General features: G+C 45.9%; 1 protein-coding gene across 1 annotated transcript in view; it reads right to left on the bottom strand.

The window, feature by feature from the left end:
• Window positions 1–14,453: 14,453 nt before the first annotated feature.
• The window catches only part of Etv5 (ETS variant transcription factor 5), a 62,530-nt gene continuing 55,789 nt past the window's right edge, over window positions 14,454–21,194 (bottom strand). Inside the window, exons 12-13 of the mRNA XM_059277305.1 lie at window positions 19,867–19,968; window positions 14,454–16,011 (exon numbers count right to left, since the gene is read on the bottom strand). Coding sequence (XP_059133288.1) covers window positions 15,790–16,011; window positions 19,867–19,968 — 324 coding nt within the window. The 3' untranslated portion in view covers window positions 14,454–15,789. The remainder of the gene's footprint in view (window positions 16,012–19,866; window positions 19,969–21,194) is intronic.

The following is a 21,194-nucleotide window of genomic DNA, read 5'->3' as shown; positions in this document are numbered from 1 at the left end:
GGACAATCAAAGCTTGGAGGTCTAAGTCAAAAACAGTCAAGAATTTGGCCTTTGACCTCCAAAGTCAGCCAGGACCCTGGCATGATAAATCTTCTGTAATAGTGCCTTGCAACCCCAGTAAGTCCCCTGCCCTTTTGCTTAGAGAGCCATGGAAACTCCCAGGGTGGGACTCCAACCAGGGCACACCCTCACAAAGAGGTGGGTCATTAGAGGGAAATGTCCCCTGTGCCTCGATGGAAAGTCACATCTTCAGCAAGACTGACCCATCCCAGCAGATGGCACAACGCATGGAGAAAATGAAGGAGCCCGAGTTCCTCCTCCATCCCTAGGAGTCTTGACTGACTTTAACAGTTAAAGGAAAATGGTTGTGCTTTGGTCATTTACACAGTATTAAACACGCAAAAGGAACACATGATGACAGAATAAAATAATTGGTATTGTTAGCAACAGAATTCCAGGGGCTGGAGAGGCGGTTCAGTGGTTAAAAGCACTGGCTGCTCTTGCAGAGGACCCAAGTTCAGCGCCTGACAGCCAGGTTAAATGGTTCACAACTGTAACTCTAGATCCAGGGGACCCAATGCCTGTCTGAGTTCACATGTACATACCCACATGTGGACACACCTACACATGAATAAAAACAAAAAAACTTTACACATTTATCTTTAATTATATGTGTATGAGTGTTTCCCTATATGCATGTATGTTTACCATGTGCATGCAGTGCCCTTGGAGGCCAGAAGATGGAATCAGACCCCCTGTAACGGGTTACAGACTGTTGTGAGTCTCTGTCTCCTGAGTGCTGGAGTTAAAAGCCCGGGGCCACCACTCCCAGCTTATGGGGGACATTTCACAGTCAAATCTCAACTCCCATAAAAATCATTTAAAGATATTCTGTTCTTCTGCCATAACTAATTATCTGGATCTGAGTAAATAAAAATCCAGTTCTCTGTTTAATGTCTCCTTTATTACTGATAGAGAAAATCTCTATCCTACCAGGGCTTGTCATTCATTCCCAGGCTAGGCATGCAGGCCTGTACAGCCCCAGGCTTCCTGACAGATCCTTAACTCCACCCATGAGTCTCAGACCCCAGAGGCCCACTGGAGCATCACTGGACAATAGACACACACTAATTGGAGATATCTGAGCCTATTTTCTTCTCTTTTTTCAGAGCTGAGGATTGAACTCAGGGCCTCTACCACTGAACTAAATCCCCAATCCCTCTAAGCCTGTCTTCTATTTTGCTTCTGCCTCACAGGGATTTTAAACACAGACACACAGACACACACACACAGACACACACACACACACACACACAGACACACACACACACACACACACACACACACACACACACACACACAGACACACATAGCCTCTCCTTCCATGGCATGGTGGGCTCATGTCTTCCTGCTATCTCTCCTTGTGGGTACAGCTTCTTCACAGCAGGCCTGCTGCCGCCATTGCCCTTCTCAGGCTAAAATGGGAATAGCCATGACTGGCCTATCTTACCCCTCTAGTAACATTTTGTATGTTTGCTCTACGCTTTTGGTTCCTGCCTTTCAGCAGCTTTATCAGGTTTGTTTCTTTAAAATTCAACAAATTTGGCTTCAAATAGTTATACAAGAAAGATAGAGGCCCGTCTTGCCTGTCCCAGACCTTGAGACATCACTGTTCTACTTCCGGCAGACCAACAGTAATAGGTAAGGGCCAGTACATTATTCCTACTCAACTTAAGCTACTGAAGACAAGACCGTCATTCAAATGTCAAAAATCTGACACTGTTGCTCTACCAAGAGCTAAGTGTGGACTCCAGGTTAGGACGGATGGCCAGGCTGCTGCGAACTGCAATAAGCCCCAGGTGCAATTGTTCCAGGACACTGACATTGAAACACCACTTGCCTGGTGTTCCACGGACCTCTCTGCCCTATAAAATCAGCCCCTTAGGATGTCTCTGCACAGCTTCATTCTGCCGTCTGCTGTGGCTGGCCTGGAGTGTATCTAATAAAGCCCCCATTTCTGCCTTTTGGTGTCTTGGTGAATTCTTCCACTGCTTGCATGGCCAGCTTGTCACCACCACCCTGCACGGCCGATGAGATGTACGTGATTATGTCACACGAGATTATAATACCGGATTTTTTGTTGTTTGTTTACAGGATAGCATCCCCCTGTGTCGCCTGGAATGCCCTCAAACAAGCGACCCTCCAGCTTCTGCTTCGGTAGTGCTGGGATTACAGGCGGGTGCCACAACATAAGACCGGTCTTGTCTTTTCCCATCCCTTGCCTTACTTCATTTCCTTCCCATCCTTCACTTCCTCCTGTCCCTCTTCTTCCTCTCTCTCTCTCTCTCTCTCTCTCTCTCTCTCTCTCTCTCTTTTAAACAAACTGTCACTATGGACTCCAGGTTAGCTTTAAGCTCATGATCCTCCTGCCTCGGTCTCCTAAGTGCTGGGATGACAGATGTGCCCCGCTATGCCTGGCGTAACACCAGTTGTGTTAGGAAAGTGTCCTGTGCTGGCTTTGAAGAAGTGAGTGGCACTGTTGGCAAGCCTCATGGCAAGGAGCTGAGGGTGGCCTCTGGCTGGCAGCTGGCAAAGAACAGGCGCAGCCACTGACTGTGAGTGTAAAAGCAGTCCTCTCCGCTGCATTTCAGATGTAACATCTGTCTTTTCTGACATGGTGGCTGTAACCTCTGGAGACTGCACAGTGGAGGACTTGGTCAAACCATGCACAAATCCACAGAAATTGGAAGAAAATAATATATGATTTTAAGTCGCAAGGTTTGAGCTGTATATGTGTGTGTGTGTGTGTGTGTGTGTGTGTGTGTGTGTGTGTGTGTGTGTATGCGTGTGCGTGTGTCTGTGTGTCTGTGTAGTGTAGGCCAGAGGTTGACACTGGGTGTCTTCCTCAATTGTTGGCTACCTCGGTTTTTGAGACAAGGTCTCTTACCTAACCTGGAACTCAGCACAGCTGGCCGGCCACAAACTCCGTCTCTCCATTGCTGGGATGGCAGGCAGTTACTCTTGTGCTTGACGTTTTAAGTAGATGTTGATATTCGAACTCAGGTCCTCATACTTTCACAGCAAGCCCTCTTCATTTCCTTTGGACCAGCTACCTAGCCCTCGAGCTGGCGTTTTTATACACCAATCGATAACTACTACAGACAGCAAAGGTATGTTGAAATGAACATCGCAATATTGAAATGATTTTGAAACCGTCAGATTAAGTGGGGTTCTGGAGATGGAATTACAAGTACAATGTGTAGTAATCATCTTCAAACTTGAAAGCACATTTGAATCACCTGCTAAAACACAGATTGTTGGTCCTCATCCTGGGGTTTGGTATTATTATTATTATTATTATTATTATTATTATTATTAATTCTTATTTTTTGAGACAGTGTTTCTCTGTGTAGCTTTGGAGCCTGTCCTGGAACTCGTTCTGTAGACCAGGCTGGCCTTGAACTCACAGAGATCTGCCTGCCTCTGCCTCTTGAGTGCTGGGATTAAAGGCATGTGCCATCACCGCCCTGCTTATTATTATTATTATTATTATTATTATTATTATTATTTTAATATTCAGACAAAGGTATTTCTATGTTGCTCAGGCTAGCCTCAAGCTTGTAACCTTCCTGCCTCAGCCTCCTAAGTAGTTTGGCCAGCTCCAGCATCTCCCTAGAATTTCTGATCTCTCATGTTTGGGATCTGAGGGTCTGCCTTCTAACAAGTTGTGTTGGATGTTGCTGGAACCTGCCTGGAATCTACCCTTTGACAACCAAACATGTAGAGTCATTTGATAGCTAAGTCCTGGTGAAGACCCTTTGGTATACTCCCCAGAATTCCAGTTTCTTATTTCAACAAATTTGAGGAAGGACCTAGAAGAGCTATGAACTGGTAAATCACTGGTAAAGCAGCTCCTGGGGCTGGCGATGCCCGTCAGTGACAGCGCACTTGTCCAGCTCATGGAAAGACATCTAATGCTGGAGTGGCATTACTATTAAACACGCGCACAGTGGGGATGGAGAGATGGCTGCCTCTGCAGGTAAGAGCACTTGCTGCTCTTGCAGAGGACCTGGGTACAGTTCCCAACACCCACATGATGGCTCCCAACTATCTGTAACTCTAGTTCGGAGAGATCTGATACCCTCTTCTGACCTCTGCAGGCACCAGGTGAATAGACAGACATGAAGGCAAAACACTCATGGTCTTAGGGTTTCTATAGCTGTGAAGAGACACCATGACCACAGCAGAACTTTTAAAGAAAACATTTAACTGGGTTGGCTCACTTACAGTTTCAGAGGTTTAGTCCATTATTATCATGATGGGGAGCATGGTAGTGTGCTGGCAGACATGGTGCTGGAGTAGCTGGGAGTCCTACTTCTTGCAGGCAACATGAAGTTTTCTGAGATCCTGGGCGGTGTCCTGAGCCTAGGAGACCTCGAAGCCCACCCCCACAGTGACACACTTATTCAACTCCCTCTTCACAGTGTCACTCTCTATGAGCTTATGGGGGCCAATTACATTCAAACTAACACACACACACACACACACACACACACACACACACACACACACACAGAGACAAAGACAGAGAGACAGAGAGGTTTTTTAACTGAACGAAGTGTGTTAGATAGGGTAAGCTGAACTGTTATTTCTTAATTGGCTCTTGAGCATGTGGTGAGTGAGAAGCCCAGGCTTCTTCCATCTCAGGCTCCACCACGCTTGGGGTCCCGCCACCATCTCCATCCAAATGGAAAGACATATGGAGGAAGCGCACGTTCATCTCATAGCCCTGTACCATAGATAACACGTCTTGTTTTTGCTTATCTTTAATTAGAGAGAAGCGACTAACATGACCACTGTATCCATCTGGGTCCAAACTAAAGAAATCACAAAGTAATTTGCATAGGACCAGTCTCACATGAGGACTTACTAAGCTCCCAGGGACTTGAGAAGCACAAGTGGCCGTCCCCAAGCCCAGGGCAAGCAGCGCTCAGAAGAGGAGAGGACTTGAGAAGAGTCCTTACATTGTTTTTCAAGACCCAGGCTTCATTGGAGAGGTGTATTTGAGGGTCAAAGGTCACCACTAGGCTCAGCCATTTGTGAGAAAGAAAGAACCCAGAAAAGTGGAGACAGGCAGGGTCGAGGCCCGTTAAAGTAAAGAGATACAGATTGAAGTCACCCTAGGGCAGGGCACATAGCAGTGTCTGGGGGACATGGGTACAAGCCTCCACTTGTCCCCCTGTGGAGTCAAACAACATTGAACTCTTTCAGCAATGATGTGCGGGGACACTAATGAAGTGCTGTCCATCACAGAAGTCTGGTGAGACTTGATGTTCCGAGATGTATTGAGGTTAATCACATAGATATGACTGTCTGTCCACATAACTGGTCTTTAGTTATTTGGTTCCTAGGTCCTCTAGAGACCAATTCATGCCACACAGTTTAAAGACCCCACCAAGAACCACACTGTTAGTAAAGGCTCTTTGGTACAGCTCAAGGTCCCAGGTAAGTAAAGACTGTCTTATCACACAGGATATCCCAGAGGCTTAAAGATTATTTTCCAGGAGCCAGGTCGAGGCCAAACCTTTGTGGAATGTGCAATGTTTAGACAATGCAGAATGAGTTAATCCTTTACTGACAAGAGGCCATGACTCTGGCTTGCTGAAGGCCCTAAGTGCCTTGCTGGTAGAATCTACTAGAAATCTGCCATTGGGGAAGTCGATCAGGAACTCTGTTATAAATCTGCCAGGGAGGGAAGTGCTGGGTGCTTCTGGACACTGCGTGGCAGGAGCCAGGCACCGGAGAGGCTGCCCGCTGCCCAGGAGTCAGAAGCACTTTACTGCAGAGCCACTCAAAGTCGGTTGCCTTCTGTGCGCTACGGCAGCCAGGTCTTGGAGAAGCGAGACGACTCGTCACAGGATCGTGGACACAGGAAGCGAATCCTTTCTCTTTACCTCAGGCTGGCATCTTCCACTGACGGAGCCAGACACTAAAGGAAAATGTTTGAAGGTCTCAAGGACTCAACCATTTCAGAGATGCAAAAAAGCAAAAGGAAAAAAAAATGGTGAATTTGAGTTGAGAAGCCATTAATAATTATATTAATTGTATATTAATAATAGGCACAGCTGCATTGCAAAGGATGCTGGGAAGCACAGGGCCGTCATGTATCTGGCTACAGTCTTAATACTAACCGAGCAGAAGAAAAAAATCTCTCTTTGGATATTTTTCACTACTTCACTCAAAATTGCTAAGTCGGAATAGAACCGACACCAAGCCCAGGATCATCTTGCTCAGACTAATGGAAAAACAGTCATTCTCCCATGGAGCTCACTGAAATATTCATTTATGAGATTTTTGTTTAATAATTGTATGTCAGATTTAGTTACATCTTTGTTTTTTGATAAACATGAACTTACGATCACAGGCAGTCCATATAACATGATTTTTAAAATATAGAGCCTTATTGTCAAATAAATATAATTTTTAAAAAGATTTAATTGCGGGCTGGAGAGATGGCTCAGAGGTTAAGAGCACTGTTTGTTCTTCCAAAGGTCCTGAGTTCAATTCCCAGCAACCACATGGTGGCTCACAACCATCTGTAATGAGATCTGGCACCCTCTTCTGGCCTGCAGGGATATGTGCAGACAGAACACTGTATACATAATAAATAAATAAATCTTTAAAAAAAAAAAAAAAAAAAAAAAAAGATTTAATTGCCGGGCGGTGGTGGCGCACGCCTTTAATCCCAGCACTCGGGAGGCAGAGCCAGGCGGATTTCTGTGAGTTCGAGGCCAGCCTGGACTACCAAGTGAGTCCCAGGAAAGGCGCAAAGCTACACAGAGAAACCCTGTCTCGAAAAAGAAAAAAAAAAAAAAAGAAAAAAAAAAAAAGATTTAATTAAAAAAAATTTTATTCATCTATGTGTATGTGTAAGCCACATGTGTGCAGGTAGCTGATGAACCAGAGGGGGCAGAACCCTGCACACATCCCTAATGTCCAGGGAACAACGATGCTCATTTTCCATGTCCACTGAGTTAGATATTTTGAAAAACTATTTTTAAACATTTTATTTATTCATTATGAGTATGAGTATTTTGCCTGCATTTGTCTGTGTGCCACATGTGTGCAAGTCAGATCCCCTGAGCCTGGAGCTGTAGACAGTATGAGCTGCCAGGTGGGTGCTAGGAGTTGAACTCAAGTCTTCTGGTAGAGCAGCCAGGGCTCTTAACTGCTGAGCCATCGCTCCAGCCCCTCAGTTAGGGATTTCTGTTTAGAGATAACACAGTTAGCCAGATAAATACGTTCTGCTTTCATGGAGTTTATACTCTGCTGGGAAAAACAGTCAAATAATCTTGCAAATGGGTAAATAATTAAGCAGTGAGAAGTTCTACTTTAAGAAGTTGTAACCACTAAAAGCAGCAAACAACATGGGATTGATTAATCAGTGTTTTGCAAGATTCATGGAGTATCTTCTCCTTGGCTGAGGTGTGGTCACGTGGACGTCATGGCGGTTAGAGGTCAGGGATGGAGGTGGTGTAACACTGTGGGTCCTGGGGCCGGGCAGGCGTGTCCAGGCTGTCCACCCTGTAGCCTTGTTACTGATTTCTGATTTCTATTTTTATAGCTTAGTTTTGTCTATTTAAGACTTCACGTAAATAGAACTATGCGATATTGTTTGCCATTTATATATTTTCAACTTATTCTCTTTTTAAGATCACTGAGGTGCAGGGTGTGTAGTTCCCACTTTGTAGACGGAGTATCATCTGGCGGTGTAACCGCAACTTCTTTGCCCGTGGGGATGTCTAGAGCCTTAAAACAAAAAATCACTCAGTACACTATGGACAAGAGGTTGGGGTGGGACAATGGAGGAGGACGTGAGACCTGCTAAGTGCTGGCCACACAGTCCAGGTGGGCTGAGTTACGGGACAGACGACGGAGACAGATCTGAGAGGTACTCAGGAGGTAACATTGACAGGAGTTGGTTACTGTTGTTTGATCTTGGTGGGTGCCGATACTTGGCTTCTTTTTGTGGTACCTTTATCCCCAGCAAATGTGACTCCTTAAACATGTTCTATGGAACAACATGCATGCGTTGTACAGTAAAAAAATGTTTAAATCTTTACATGTATGTATATGATATGTATTGCATGTATGCATGGGGGCACAAGGGTGTCACAGCACATGTGTGGAGGCCAAAGGATAACCTTGCATGTTGGTCTGAACCTCTACCTTGATTGAGACCAATACTGCCCACCCCATGGCCTGGTTTTTTATGTCAGACAAGCTAGCCTATGAACCTCCAGAGACTTCTCTGTCCCTGCCGGAGTTCTGGGATTACAGGTGTACGTGATTCCACATCCGACTTCTCATGATTTCTGGAGATTTGAACTCAGCTCTCAAGACTGGATGAGAGCTTTACCCACTGAACTATCTCCTCAACTGTTTTTTGATAAGAAAGATTTTAAAATATTTAAGAAACAAGTTACAAGGTTGTGTACAATGAAGTAATGGCCAATTTTGTTTTTAAAAAGTTAATCAATAAGCCGGGCAGTGGTGGCGCACGCCTTTAATCCCAGCACTCAGTAGGTAGAGGCAGGTGGATCTCTGTGAATTTGAGGCCAGCTCTGGTCTACAGAGCGAGTTCTAGGACAGCCAGGTCTGTTCCACAGAGAAACCCTGTCTTGAAAAACAAAACAAAAACAAGCTAATTAATCAGTCAGTTAATCAATGTGCATGTGTGTGCAAGTAAGCACATTCCACAGCACACAAGTGGAGGGCAGTGGACAACTTGGGGAGTTGATTCTCTCTTACCAGGTGGGTTTTCAGAATTAAACTCAGGTCGTCAGGCTTGGCAGCAGACACCTTTCCTCCCTGAATCATCTTGCCAGCCCAACCTTGTGTATTTTAAAAGCAGCACCAAGAAAGAAGCACACTGGTGTTAAACGTGATCTCTAGTTTGAATTTTTGAAGAAGTTTTGGTTATAGATTTTTCAAGTTTTTCACAAAGAACACGCGCTAATTATAAAATATGAAGAAGGTAATTACAAATATTTAATGTTCCAAAAGTAGGAATGCACTTTAAGAACATAAAACAAGAATACACAGAACCCCAAAGGGGTGGGAAGGTACCAGCAACAGCCCCTGCTCCTTCTTCCTTCCTCTCTGAAAGGCCTTTTCACTCTATGAACTTGTGGGCAAGGATCCGGCCACCCATCCAGAAGTTGTGCCTGGAGGCAGCAGGACGCGCAAGGGCCTGAGTTGAGTTCAAGCCAAGGTTTTGAAATCCACGGGCTTCCCTTGGCCTTAATTCCAGCCATGCTGAGCTGTTAGGTCTGCTATACCAAGGAACATCTTGCGCAAGTCAACCCAGACTATTCTTGCCAGTGCCAGCCCTCTTCCGTCAGGTCACGTTAGAATCACCTGAACGAGCGAGCGGACCCTGCCTTCCTCCAGGAGATGCTTCCTGGCGGCCACCCTCCCTTCCTGCGCCAGTTTCTCCCATGTCTTAGTTGTGGAGTGACAGAGGGCACAGCTCCTCTCTCTATGCTTGTTCCCCTAGGGATTCCATCCAGTCTCAGCTCCCCGGGGCTACCAAACACACTTCTAATTTCTAGCTCCCGCCTGGAGTTCCTCCCTAAACTCCCGGACTCGGCATCCCAGTTGATGTCCCGCATCTGGTCTTTTTTTTCTAATTTTACATTTTATGTGTATATTTTGCCTGCTATGTATGTACGTGCACTGTGTGCGTGCCTTGTGCCCTCAGAGAGGGTGCCAGGCCGCTGGAACTGGACTTCCAGACAGTTGCTAGGCACCCTGTGGGTGCTGGGAATTGAACTCAGGTGCTCCGGAAGCATAGTCAGCGCTCTTCGCCACTGAGCCAACTCTCCAGTTCCCCATCTGATTTCTAATGGCTGCATAAGATAAATTATGTCCTGGGTGGAGGCCAGCTCTTCCCCCAACCACAAATCATGTCTCCTCAGGTTTCTTTCTTGTTTTCAGTTCACAGCAACTTCAACCCTCCTTGGCCCCAAACCATTGCCCCAACAACTGTTCAAAACTTACTGGTGCCAACTTAAACCTGCAACTGGGTATGCCTCCCCTGCCCAGCCATCTGCATTTGGGCAGCCGCAGGTTTTTGGGTCTCTTGCCTCCTTCCTTGTCCTCTCCAGTCCCTTTCAACTTTAGATGTCAAAAGACCACTTCTTGAAGTAAACTTCTGATGAGCTCACTTCTGAGCTCAGATCATTCTTAACAGCTAAGCGAGAACGAAGCAAACCGGGGCATCCTGAATGTCTGTGTGGCCCGTGGAGGACTGCTCCTCATCTCTCACTGTGGACCACCCAACTCCCACCGGTAATTCAGTCCACGCCCTTCCCAACATCCCCAGGCAGCTTCACTCTGCGTTCAGATTTCTACCTGGCACTAGTTTCTTTCAAGTCTTTGCTCAACCGTGAGGCCTTCCTTGACTTCAAGATTTAAAGCTGCAACCCTCCACCCCACCTTCAGGGTCTCCCGGGACCCCTTCCCACAGTAGCTAACACCTTCTGGCAAAGGCTAGCAGTTGTTTATTCCTTTCGCCATTTTCCCCCTTTGTCACATAAAGTCCCAAGCGCAAAAAATTGTATTCACTTGCCCTCAGCTCCACACCCTGGAGTAACACCTGCTATGGAATGCTGCTACTTATCAGATGCCGACAGTGTGTCATATGTTCTAGTTTCGTCTAGAGAAAAGTTTTGTCAGTAGCCTGAGAGCTTCGAAAGGCCCGGGTGGGTTCCGTTGTAACACTCCCATATCCAAGTGTCTGTCACATAATTGGCAACCTGGACATAACTGAGCGATGGAAACCAGACGCATTCCCCTTCACTATGGAAACAGGACCACCGGGGAGAGACCTACTCAGTGTTTAAAGGGCAACACAGCAGACACCACTGATGCTCTGAGACCACCTGAGTAAGCTGCACCCGCCGGGAGTTCCCAGCACACCAGTCCCTGTACTTACCGCCCCCTTGATCCTGGTAGAGAGTACACAAGGAGTTAATATTCTGGGGTTAACATTCAACTAATAGGGGTAAAGGTTAGTGGCTAACTGTCCAGCATCAAGGCAAGATGGTCAGAATAAGATGATGGAACAGTGTCTTTTTGTTTTTTTTGTTTTTTGTTTTTTGGAGACAGGATTTCTCTGTGTAGCTTTGGTGCCTGTCCTGGAACTCACTCTGTAGATCAGGCTGGCCTCGAACTCACAGAGATCCACCTGCCTCTGCCTCCCGAGTGCTGGGATTAAAGGTGTGTGCCACCACCGCCCAGCTGATGGAACAGTGTTTAAGAGCTGGCAAGTAGCGTATTAAACATTTGAAGGGTCATCTTAAGCATTGCCATGCCACAGAGTAACCTTTCATTTGAAATTACTATTTCTAAAGCCCTTAGCAAGTGACTGCATTCAGTAGGCACTCAGTGGATGCTTAGAAAATGAACAATGTATGCTTGGAGAACTGCGCTATATAAAGGTGAAGCAAAGATATTCTGAACTGTCCTATTTACCCTCAACCCCAAGTGCACATACACCTTAAATTCTCTGGGAAATGCCTCCTCCTCCTCCCCTCCTCCTAGGAGTTCTGGGAAGTGGCACCTCACCAGTGCCCTCACTGACCTAGGATGCCCTCCAAGATCACCCAGCTGGGGCCAGAACCTACATGTCCAGCCTCCCAGAGGCTAGTCTGGGTTCAATGGGAGCCACTGTGAACATTCTAAAGAGAATAATCCTGGAGGCCAAGAGCCGTATTTTCAGATTTGATTTCAACCAAGTGTTTCCATTTAAGAAAGCTTGCCAAAAAGATAATGGAGACTTTAGAAAGAAAAAAAAAAGTGCTCTGTAAACTGTAAAGTGCTACCAAATGGTTAGCTATCTGAGGATCACTGCCAAGGTCAACAAATTGAAGCCTGGGTGTAGAGCCAGCTCTTCAATTGGAAGGGCTATGGAAAGGCTGGACGTAGGGTCTGTGTATTTGCCAGCACCAGGACACAACTTCCTGTGTCCCGCGGTGAATCCCTCCATCTATAGGAAGCACAATGCACTTGCACCCCAGAGAACCAGTGTTTCTTTTACATTGTATTAGGATTGGTTTTCAGGACTCCTTCCACCCCCCCACCCCCTTAGCTTGCATTTTGGAGACACACTATGCTCCAACTACCTGACTGCTGGGCAAATGGCTCTTCCCAAACTCCCCTACTGTCTGCGTGTTTTTCTTCCATACTCAGTCCCAGCTGCATTACAATTTAGACTTGAGCTCTGGCTTTCGAATCACATTCTTTTGCCCTCAGACTACCTCTTTGTCATCTAACAGCTGAATAGGCATTGTTCCTCTAACTTGGATCGTGAAAGGGGACCCCATGGAGAATAAACTTCGCATTTTCTGGCTTTCTTACCCCAGCATCCAACACTAGCAGGGCAACCGTGTTAGGTGACCTCCGGCATTAGGTTAATGATCTGGGTCTGAGCCTAGGCTAGATAATGAGCCTGCACACAAAGGAGAGATGACTGTCAGAGCTTTATCATCAGGAATCTGAGAGGAGAGCCCCTTTGTCCTGCACACCCTGCCCCCTTTCCCCAGCATCTTTTCCTCATCTGTGGGAGCTAATGGGTTTTATGTGGCAGACACTCATTCCCCACAAGTTCCCATTGAAGTGGCTGTGTACCAATTCAGTCTTGGATGTTTCTACACTTAAGGGCTTGTAAAACAGCAAAAGAAAGATAGGAGATAACTTACAGAAAGCCTTCTGTTCTAAGAGGCTCTACTTTGTCTCTACACAGTAACAGGAGTCTTGAATGCCCCAAATAAAATGTGCAGAGCAAGGATGAAACAGGAACCCTGCACACAAGATGCTACACAGCTCTATCAATGACTTCCTTCCACATCTCAAGTGTTCCGTGTGTGTATTCTGTTATGTATTTTTTTCCCAAGAGATAGCCATGGAGGAAAGATGCCAGAAAAAAAATATATAAACTAGTTCTTTTGAGGGACTATCATCAATAAAGTATTTCATGTGTCCAAAGCAAAACCTGTTGGGAGAAAATCAGGACAATGATCTTTGTTGCTTACCAGTTTTCAAAGTACCAACCAAAGGGGCTGAGCCAGAAAGAAACTCTGACTCAAAAAAACCCCTGCCTAGTTAATCTTTGCACACAATCCAAGGTTCAAATGAATCACGCTTTAAGGAGAAAAGAATTACTAAGCGGTCCTGGGGGCAATTTTAGCTCACCTTGTGTTGGGGTAGGATCCCTGCCTCCAACCCCTTGGATCAGATTTTTGTTTTTGTGTTTCTGCTTTTCAAAACAGGGTTTCTCTGTATAGCTCTGGCCGTCTTGGGATTTGCTCTGTGGACCAGGCTGGCCTCATGGATGAGATTTTTAACCCTTCACTTCTTTCTACTCCATCACCCATTAGTAAGGCTAAATGTTGGAGACAGCAGGGGTTGGGGTTGGGGGAAGGAGTTCAGAGGAAGCCCATGCTCTTGCTTGCTTGAAAATTAAAACACGGAGGGCAGGAAAGAGGCAGGTTTCAGGAGCGTATAAAGGAAAGCAAACTTCTTTATTGTACACAGTACAGAATATAACGCAGCTTGGCAGGATGTACACAGCCCTGCGCAGGGGGGTGGGTATCTCAAGTCAACGGGCAGGCTAAAGCCTTTCTGCACTGTAGACTTTCCACACTCTGGAAAAGAAGCAAATGAAGGAAAGAACCCCCACACCCTGAAGGAAACAGTTATTGGGGGGTACATGAGTCAGATGGGAATGCAAAGTGACGCTGCTGCTGTCCTATGTCCCTTACAGTGTGAGCCGTGCAGTCAGTCACACAGCAGGGCAAGGGCAGCTCAGGTCACAGAAGGTTCTCTTCATACCCAGTAAAACAGCATAAATTCATTAAAAAACAAAACAACAAAAACCCCAAACCAGTATAAGTAAAGAGAGGAAGAGAAAACAAACGAACAGACAAACAGAAAACCAATCTATACAGCATTTACAACAAATAAATCTCTAGCCAGCTGGGTAAAATTCGCATCTATGTATAGACTATGTGTAGATTAGAAAGCTATAAATATGCTTTAGAAAAAGTCCTTTCATTAGAGTACAATGCTCATTAAGGCCCAAGCTTCAGGCTTGACACCTCAGGGCTGACTAGCTTTCAGGAGGAAAAACCTAAGTTCCCCAGTTACAAAATGCACCCCTCATTCCTGTGAACCTCTTCACGAGTGTGCTGTGGGTCATGAGAGGGCTGTGGAGTGCCTCACTGTAGGACAGCAAAGCCGGTCCCACATTCAGTCAGCTCTGTGTCCTGCACACGAGGAACACTCTTCATGTGTGTGGAGTGTCAAGGACAGCACAGACTCTCGTCAACAGGTTGGGCGCCAGCAAGATGCTGGCACTTCCTGGTGACTTGCATCCACTCTAAATCCAGTTTAAGTTTGGTTGTTTAAAACATTCCCAATATAATACAGCAATCAGAATAAAAACTGAAAAAAGAAAAGAGAGTAGCAGGAAGCCAGAATGCTAGCTAGCACTGTTTTACCTGTCAGTGACAGGCAAATTTCAGACCCTAGGGAACCATTATGCAAGGTTGAAGGTCCAAAACTGAAAGAAAAAAAACAGAAACCGATGTCTATTAGGTTCCCACCAGGTGACCAGGTGTTACATGGACATGACATGTAGTATGTACATCTGCTTCCCAGAGAGGGCAAGTTAGTGAGCAAGGAGAGCTATACACATGGAATCTAAGCTGTGTCCAGGCTGCCCTGTACACTTCAAAAATGTACAAATCAGGTGTAAGTGTTTCAACAGGTTGTCTGGTGCCCAAGGCACCGAGCAGGCTTCTACATGGCGAAGGGAAGCCCCAGCAAAGCCCCTCTCAAGCTGCAGCGTCTTCGGAAGTGGGCACGGCCCTGGCTACATAAGGGATATAGTGCAGTTACCAAAAAGTTTTTGTTTTTGTTTTTTTGCTTTAAATACCAAAACTACAAAAATCAGTTTATATAAACTGTTTTTTCCCCCCAAAACAACCACCAAAACAAAATGATCCCCCCAAATCAAAGCAAAACAAAATACTGTCAAGTGTTTCACCTTTCTTCTAGAACGAAAGCCATCTACACTCAGCCGTGTGACGGGGAGGAGAGGGGCTTGATCTACATGGTGACCACTCTGGCTGGAAGGCTCGAGAGGAGCTGTGGTCAGAGAACCACGGAGTGGGTAACAGCTGTCCTGGCCGCCCCGGTTCTGGACTAAGGGGAAACATTCCACACTGAGATGCAGGAGTTTTGCAAAATTCAAGCCTTAGTAATCTGAGCCTCCCCAACCCAGCCTTTCCACTTTCCTATGGGTGTGTGGTTTCTTTCCAAAGGATTGTGCAAGTCAAAGCCCTTCTATGTAAAGGCATTTAGTAGTACATGCTCAACGCAGATTGTCATACACTCGGTCCCCTTTCGTGGGCGCTAACCTGAACAAGGTATTGCTCTGCACATATTGTCCATGATGGCAAGGAGGCTCCACTTCCATCTCTTCCCAGGACTCTCATCAGAATCACCAGCCACTTGGTGGTTCTTCTGTCTCTCCCTGTTCCCCACTCCCTAGCCAAGGTATTTGTCTTTAAGGGTGTCAATCCAGAGATGGCTTGGGCTCTCCAGATAATACTCAAAGGGCAAGCTTTAGGAACAGCCAAGAACACAAACAAAACCACTGCCCTCAATTGCCTGAATGGGACCTGCTAGCGCTAGGGTTTGGCCACTCAGCCATTCAGAAACTTAGTAAGCGAAGCCTTCAGCATAGGGGAGGCTGCTGCAGCGATCCATGTCCAGGAGGTAAGCAGGGTTGTCTTCAAAGTGAGTCAGTGGCAGGGTGTCCTCCTCGTTGAGGGGGCATTCAGACTCTGCCTTCAGGAACGGACGCTGATTGTCTGGGAAGGCCATGGAGAAGAGCGCATCCGGGTCACAGACAAATTTGTAGACATACCGTTCCCCAGCCACCTGCACGGGAACACACAACACAAGGCTCAGCTGGAACAAGGTATGGGGCTGGAGCAAAGAATTTTTAAGGTGCCAATCTTGAGTCAAGAACCAAAGGGCTAATTAGTAGCTGATTATTCCAATCGCATCTCAGGGACCTGTTACCTGCCAAGGGTTTTGTTGACACCACAGCTCAGTATTTTAAAAAGACGGCATTTGAATTTCAAACACACGCCAGTTTGGCTTTTAGCAGCAAGCCGCACTCTGCCTTACACTGACAGCTCAGACAGCCTGGCTGCACTAGGGTTGATTCAGGGACGTAAAGACACAATGCAGATGCCAGACCGCATTTCCAGTGACCTCCCAAGTGTACAGTTTTCCCAGGATGGCAGTGCTATTTGGAGGGGTTCAGAGCCCCCTGCTACCTTCTTTCTCTTCTTTTTAAATGTGTGTGTGTGTGTGTGTGTGTGTGTGTGCGCGCGCATGTGCGTGTGTGTGTGTGTGTGTGTGTGTGTGTGTGTGTGTGTGCGCGTGCGCACGCGCACTATGTGCAGAGGCCCACGGCACCCCTCTTTCACCTTATTCTTTGAGGCAGGGGCTCTTCCATCAGACCCAGAGCTTGCTGAAGTAGCTTTAGAGATCGACTCAGCTGAATTCCGAGGCTGGAAGTGCAGATGAGCCCTATACCCACGTACTACTTACCTGGAGATCTGAACTCCAGCCCTCTCATATGGAAAAAACTTTATCCACTGAGCAATCTCCCAAGCCTGGGTTAAGAATGTGATTAAGACAGCCTCTGTGGAACTTAAGTATGTTCCAAGCCAAAAAACCCTGCTTCTGACATATCTGCCTGCCACTTCCGCTTGTTCACGGGTCTACTGCACTGGAACTCACGAGGCAGCTCAGGTTGGTCTTGAATTTAAAATTCCCCTACCTTTGTGTCCACATACATTCACACTTGATGATCGTTCACGATTATTCAAGGACCTTGTCACACAGCTGACAAGTCAGCTAGCTCAGTGATTACCCAGGCTCTGTCGGCTCTTCTACAACATCGAGAGAAGGGACAGATTCCTGACAGGCAAATCTAACTGTCAGGCATTGTAAGGAGAGCAGCTACAATTCCCGATTACGTAAGCAAGCGCGTGAAGACTAAAATACCCCAATGGCTGGGCTAGCCCAGAACTGTCATTCTGCTGAGATCTCACATCCCAGTGTTAACTGAAGCCTGGCCCCTGCTCCCCAGGTCTTGTGTTTAACTCTGCTGCAGTCACTAGGAATCAGGGAGCCAGGCTTATCGGCACAGAGAACACAAGCACCAAAGCAAGCTTCGGGGGGCAGCAGATGTACATAACTGATCATCCCGACGACGACGACTCATTTGTTCATTCATCCATCGATTTATTGGTTTTAAGATGGGAGTCTTCACTATGCGGCCAAAGCTGAACTGGAACTCCCTATGGAGCTCAGGTTAGCCTTTAATTTAAAATCCTCCTGCCTTAGCCTCTTAAGGGACCACATGCCTGTGCTACCAATGCAGGCTCTGTGTACGTTCAGTTCTTGTGTGGGTGGCATGGCAACAACCCAAAAGCACCCTGGCTCCCATCACGGGTGCCATCACTAAGTCTTACCTCTGCTTCCCTTACCAATTGAGGGCATGAACCATCTGTGACACCGACAGGCTGTTTAACCTTTTAAACCATCTCATCCAGCCACAGTTATAATAAAGCAATGGGGAGCACATTATTATTACTTAAGATACTTTCAGATGTATTACCCTGAAATTACGGCAGGGTGCTGCATTTTCCCTGTAAGGGATATGAGAAGTTACTTGACCAAACAGGCTACCAACTAAGAACCTGCTAGAGCCACACTTCCGGGTTGTCTCACACTCGAAAATCAAAAGTCAGTAAGAGGGACAACTCTTCCTTCTTAGTTCTAAGCCACTGTGCCTTGGATTATATTCCTTCATATTTGATCTGGAGCTCTGGGAATAAGGTTGGAACGATGACATTTTGGATGAAAAATGCACCCATAATCTCAGGCATCTGAACAACTTGGTCCCTAGTTAGTGGCACTATTTGGGGAGGCTTAGGAGGTGTGGCCTTGTGGGGGAAGTACTTAACTGGGGAAGGGCTTTGAGGTTTTAAAGCCCTGTGCCAGTTCTGGCTTGTGGTTCTAGATGTGAGCTCTCAGAGCTCATTCCTGCTGCAATGTCTGCCACTTCCTGCCATCATGGACTCTTAAACCCCTGGAACCAGAAGCCCAAATAAATCCTTCTACATGATGTTTGGTCATGGTGGGTTTTTTTTGTTTTTGTTTTTTTATTCTTCCTCTTCCCAAGACAGGGTTTCTGCCCTGGAACTGGCTCTGTAGACCAGGCTGGCCTTGAACTCACTGATATCCACCTGCCTCTGCCTCCCGAGTGCTGGGATTTTGTGTCACTGCTGCTCAGCTTGGTCATGGTGTCTTAATCAGAGCAACAGAAAAGTAACTAATAAAATGATGCTTTCTCCTGTATTTGAGATTTGGTCTGACAGTAAGTGGGTTGGGGGGATGGGAAGTAAATGCTAATGAGTATGGGTTTTTTTTTGGGGGGGGAGAGGAGGATAAAAATCCCACAAAATTGACTGCAGGACAGCTGCAAAGATTAACTGGTAAAGTCTATGCAAATACTCTAAATTTTTTTTAAAATTAAACTTCAAAATGTTAAATGCTTCTTATTCTAAGCATTTCAGGGAAGCATATACAACCTGTGTCATAAAGTCTGCCCCAGTGTGTGAATGCTAGACTCATCTGGGAGATGAACAGCATATACGAGGCATTGAGGAAAGGTGCATCAGTCCATCTTCCACTTACTAATGGGATTTTAAGGCTGAGATTCCTTAACCCCTGTCCTAACATGGACTCTATACTGGCTTTTTCAAAAGAAGCTTCATCTTCTATTCTGCAAAGAAAAGACTCTTACTGAATGACAGCAGCTGCTGTATGACAAATTTTGGGCTCTCTGAAGTTCCAAGCTGTATAGGTTTAAGAGAGAAATAGATTTTCTTATTCTTCTAACTCCTTGAGATGGTTTCTCACTGTGAGGACAGTGAAGATCGCTGTGCCCCAAATGTTTTGACAACTAAGATGCCAAGCTCTACAGATTAGAGATCTTAAGTTGATTTTCATGTCTTCCTTTACATATACAACAATAGCTGGCCTAAGTGCTTGAGATTTTTGTATCTGGAAGCAGCTTAAGGAAAGAGGAAGCCAATTTCCTCCTGTGTCTTTCACATGCAACTTCTGTCAGGCATGGACTCAACAACATTAAAAGCACTTTAAAAAAAGAAGTGTTGTTCATTTAAGTGTGTACACTTGTGGGCCTGAGTGTGTGTATGTGTATCACATGTGTACAATACCCATGGAGGCCAGAAGATGGCGTAAGATCACTCAGAACTGGAGTTACAGAAGGCTGTGAGCTGTCTGATACGGGTGCTGAAATCTGAAGTCAGGCCCTGCGAGAGCAGCAAGAACTCTCAAATGCTGAACCATCTCTCCAGTTCTAAAAGGACTTTAAATATCCTACTTGTCTCCTTTTTAAGTTTTTGGAGACAGGATATTATGTAGCCCAGGCTGGCCTAGAATTTGATATGTAGGTGAACTGGCCTTGAATTTTTGATCCTCCTGCCTCTACCTCCCAAGGGCCGACACTATAGGTATATGTCACTCTGTCTTATAATTCCTGTCTTTTTTGTATTTCCCAGGTTCTTTTCTACCAGACTCACTTATGAGGCTCATGTTTTCTTCTAGTTACTGTAAATGGCCTTATTACAGAAGTTAGGGACATTCCTTGAAAGCAGCAGAGGGATTTAAGCATCTGAAGTTGCTCACCTTCTGCATGATGCCCTTTTCATAGTAATAGCGTAGAGAGCGGCTCAGCTTGTCATAGTTCATGGCTGGCCGATTCTTCTGGATGCCCCAACGCCGAGCAACCTGAAATGACAAGACAGCATAGATGAAAACACTGAGTGAATGTTCTATAATGATTATTTTCTCTAACTTGGAAAGTAAAGCGTTTAATTCTCTCAAGATCAAATATTAAGTAAAGGTGATGATTCAGCTACAGTTCTTAGGGGGTGAGATCTGGGGGTAGAAGACTCCTAACACTGTAAGACTGTAGAGGACTTGGTTAGCATCCCAGAGGATACAGGCCCTCTACTATTTCTCCATTTATGAATTATTGACCAATACTCATGGACCATTAACATATTGCCATTAAGTGCTATGGTTTCTGTAGCAGTCAATAAGGAATAATTAGAACGGTCATTCCTGAAACATTAGGAACATGCTAGTGAGTTGCTAATGGGCCTGCAGAGCAGAAGTTCAATTCTAATAAGATTGGAGAGAGGCTGGGAGATGTTTACTTATTGCAGCTCACGGACTAAGGGGGATTCAGATCATTTCAGCCTGCTGCCAACCAGCCCTTCACTCCCAGCAGACCCACAGAATGGACAGTAAAGCGCCCAGCACCATTATCCATTTAATGAAAAATTAACGGGGCTTCTCACATGGTTCTAAAGGGCATTACAGCAACCCAGTCGACTTGAGGTGCAGGGATGGGGAGATGTAATTGGAGCTTTGGGCAAAGGCGTTATGGGGGGGAGGAGTTTCCTCCTAGACTCCACTCAGCTATCAGGGCAGCAAGTTCTGTTCTCTAGCATCTAAACTTTCACGATCCCACTCAGGAGGGTGGCTGTCAAGGCAGATCAACTGTGGAAACGTGAGCTGTCTGACGTCTTCATTTTAGTCACCTTTAGAAACTTCAAAAAAGACCACCTAACTACATCCTTTTGAAGGTTTTCTAAATTATGTGTTATTTGGAGACAGGATCTCTCTATATAGCACAGGCTGGCATCAAATTCCTCATCTTTCCGCCTCTGCTTCCCAGTTGCTTGGATCACAGGCATGCAACACCAACCCCAACTTGCTCTTTTGAGACAGACACACAGACACACTCCAGCTGAGAAAGCTAAAGGTTAAACGGAGAGGAAGGTGAAGAGAAAACAGCAGATCCCATCAGCTATGTGAAGGGTAGGGTGTGGCAGAAACTCCTCCTGAATTCAGGATTCTAAAATGACCTCTAGCAAACACCAGAGACAATCTGGGAAGGAAGAACTCATCGGTCCTAATTATATCAGAGCAATCCACCAGCTACGTTT

This window comes from Peromyscus eremicus, chromosome 12, assembly GCF_949786415.1.
Source record: "Peromyscus eremicus chromosome 12, PerEre_H2_v1, whole genome shotgun sequence".
Classification (NCBI taxonomy): Eukaryota; Metazoa; Chordata; class Mammalia; order Rodentia; family Cricetidae; genus Peromyscus; species Peromyscus eremicus.
This window is presented reverse-complemented; position numbering and strand designations above follow the sequence as displayed.